Consider the following 3011-nt stretch of genomic DNA (forward strand, 5'->3'; position numbering starts at 1 on the left):
ATATATATATATATATATATATATATATATATATATATATATATATATATATATATATATATATATATATATATATATATATATATATATATATATATATATATATATACATACATATACATATATATAATCCTGGTCATAGCTTCCACAATTGACCGCGCCGTTCTGAACTTATGATCATTTCAACCCACTCTTTCCCCTCGGATAAAAGATCACAAAAGCTTTACTCCATCCTGCACACGCTTTCTATGCACAACTTGTATCAACAACTGGCCAGGTTAAAAGAACTCAATCAATCGCTGTGCGCGGACCGTACTTGACCAATTTAGCATCATATGTCGAGTATAGCACTCTAGCAAGCATATACCGATGTCACCAGAAAAGCCCTAGTTTAAAAACATTATTAATAAAAAGTCGATTGCACATATGTCACGGCCAGGTATAGTGACCAAATTCATATACGGCCAGACTGTCGGCCATCGGTCCTGCTCTGAGCAACGAGACAGTACATGATAAATAAGAGCGAGACAGCAATGCAATACAATATGCGTCTGAATGACGTGTGCAGGTATTAAAAATTTATGAAAAAAATTATAGCCTCCTGTTCTACTTTCAGGAGGCTATTTTAAAAAGTTATGAATATTCAGCTGTCTACTGTCGTGAGCAGTATGTACGTATTTATTACACATAAAAATGGTAATAAAAGTGCAAAGGCCGAGGGGATGAATATAGTATTCACTTTTTTTTTGAAACTATATATGTACATACTGGAAAGTAAAAAAAGGCGTCCCTGTATCTTGCACAAATATATAAATATTATCAAATACTCCAACACGCACGCAGTTTCCGAATGCAACAATAATAGTTTAGCCGGCTTCCACCCCAAGCCTCAGGCCACACCAGAAAGTTGTTCAGTGGACGAAGGGAAGTGTTGGACATTCCACTGGCACGTAGTGATTCACAAGCATTTTTATTGGAATATATAAAAAGCAATATCCGAAGTTTGAATTCGTCACATCGTCCACGCTTTAATTCAATATCTAGACAGTAATACTGTAACTTGGTATTTTGCAATCACCATAACAACTACTATGAGTGACGAATTCGATAGTTGGCAGCTAGAAGGACGTAAGTACATGCGAGATGTCGCTGTGCAGCGTCGCTCGCGCCGAGATACGAAACAAGCGAGGTCGAGTCACTGGAACAAAAACCCAAAACCTAGGTACGGCGCATATCGAACCTCTGTTAGGGGCGCGTGTTATACACAAAGTGGAACTTCTGCCCATCCCGTGATCATAAATAACAAAAGTGGTTGTAGATGTTGTCGATATCGCATTAGAGCTTCCACCCCCATAAGGATGCCACGGGAGCACATTAGAAATCTCGACAGATGTTATTATGTCTGTCATTGTAGTGAGCCGCGCAGTCGAGGTTGTAAAAAACAGACTATCGCAGCAGTCAACGGAGACAGTTGTTTTTGTGATTTAGAAGTTGATGACAATGAGTCCGACAGCAAAAATTGGAATCTTGCGGCACTCGATCAAGGCACGCAGTGTGATATGCCTATCCCGGAAATGGCACCAAGAGCTATCACTAGCTTCAGTGGATACGCTGCCAAATTGGCGAGGTTTTTGGGTTTTGGATATAGCACTTTGGATCAGTTGTCATCAACGACAAACTTGGCGCCCGATGACTTCGATTTTATCCATGATGAGAACCAGGAAGAAGATTGGGTAGTACTAACAACATGATTCCTACTTTTCTATAAGCAACACCTTCTCAGCAACCGCATGTTACCTACAAACTGCTCCTTTTACGCTGAGATTCGGGGGTGTAAGATGATGTGATAAACAAACCAGTTTTTACGTCTGTGTCTCGGAAAGAAAGGATTAATAATCATGGGCAAATTAGAAAGTACTTCATAGCAAAACTGATGCACCCGTTAGGCGTTTACATGCCCCGGTATTTAAAAAAAAGCGAGGTACTAGGATGGTTTTTAGGATATTTGTCAAGTTTGTCAAAAAAGATTCCATCAATGTATTCTGATCCAGATCAAACTGATAAATAATAGATGATGGGAAGAAGCTTTTTTATCAATTTCCTTCCTGAAACGAAATTGAAAGAATGTCGCAAAGGTGCAAGGTATTTATTTACTAATTTTTAAATTACATTACCATCTGGGCCCCTGGGATACTAAATATGTATGACTGGCCACAATCCAAACACCGCGGGGACTGAAATTAAAATATTCATTAATGATTAAGGTGTCGTAATTTGTATGTTCACTTTTTTCTCTCGGAAGTTATATTTCTGCTACACTACATCTGCTATTAAAATACTTGTACATGATGTACTTTCCTACTTTAAAAACAGATATATACATATATATCTATAATATACATTCACCACACTAGAGCAGCGGTAACCTATGACGAGAACTTCCACGTTGACTAATGGCTACTTACCAACTGTCATAAATGGGGCGAGCTCATAGCTATAGAAACATACCTAAGTAGATCCCAACCCAACTGTTTGGAGTGAGATCGTATGTAGCTTGTACTTAGTTCAAATAAGAGGACTACGAATTATGCAATGAGCATGCAGTGAACAATACATAAACACTGAACACCCGCGAAGACCAATTAAAAAGGTATTGCTTAGCGTTGCAGACTTAGAGATAACTAGCTCTATGAAATGAGTGGCATAATACGTCGTACAAAGTCGGCACAGTATGCCAAACCCATAAATGGGTCGGTCGAAGATGGGTTGTTTTGTAAACACCGGAGGAAACACCTCAATAGTGCGGTGAGAAACAGAGCGAAGGAATTATGCGCCAAAGCAAGGTTTGTTAAGAATATGATTTGTATTCCTTGCTTGTATGAGCTGTGCGATTAGTGAGCTCATATATTCACTTGCTTGATCAATAAGCACAACTCTATACGAATGCCCATGGATGTAGCACTTCCTCTGTACGTAAATAGTACTTGTTTCTGTATGTATGCGTATGAACC

General features: G+C 38.7%; 2 protein-coding genes across 2 annotated transcripts in view; both read left to right on the top strand.

Moving 5' to 3' along the window:
• Window positions 1-1091: 1091 nt before the first annotated feature.
• On the top strand, window positions 1092-1755 carry SARC_03519 (hypothetical protein; the record flags this gene model as incomplete). The annotated part of the gene is made up of 2 exons (XM_014302674.1): window positions 1092-1222; window positions 1415-1755. 2 exons carry the CDS (start codon window positions 1092-1094, stop codon window positions 1749-1751), a joined length of 468 nt encoding a protein of 155 aa, XP_014158149.1. The 3' UTR covers window positions 1752-1755.
• A 552-nt stretch (window positions 1756-2307) lies between these two features.
• The window catches only part of SARC_03520, an 8723-nt gene continuing 8019 nt past the window's right edge, over window positions 2308-3011 (top strand). Inside the window, exon 1 of the mRNA XM_014302676.1 lies at window positions 2308-2843. Within this exon, the coding sequence (XP_014158151.1) occupies window positions 2695-2843 (149 nt within the window). The 5' untranslated portion in view covers window positions 2308-2694. The remainder of the gene's footprint in view (window positions 2844-3011) is intronic.

The sequence above is a fragment of the Sphaeroforma arctica genome (assembly GCF_001186125.1).
Source record: "Sphaeroforma arctica JP610 unplaced genomic scaffold supercont1.181, whole genome shotgun sequence".
NCBI lineage: Eukaryota > Ichthyosporea > Ichthyophonida > Sphaeroforma > Sphaeroforma arctica.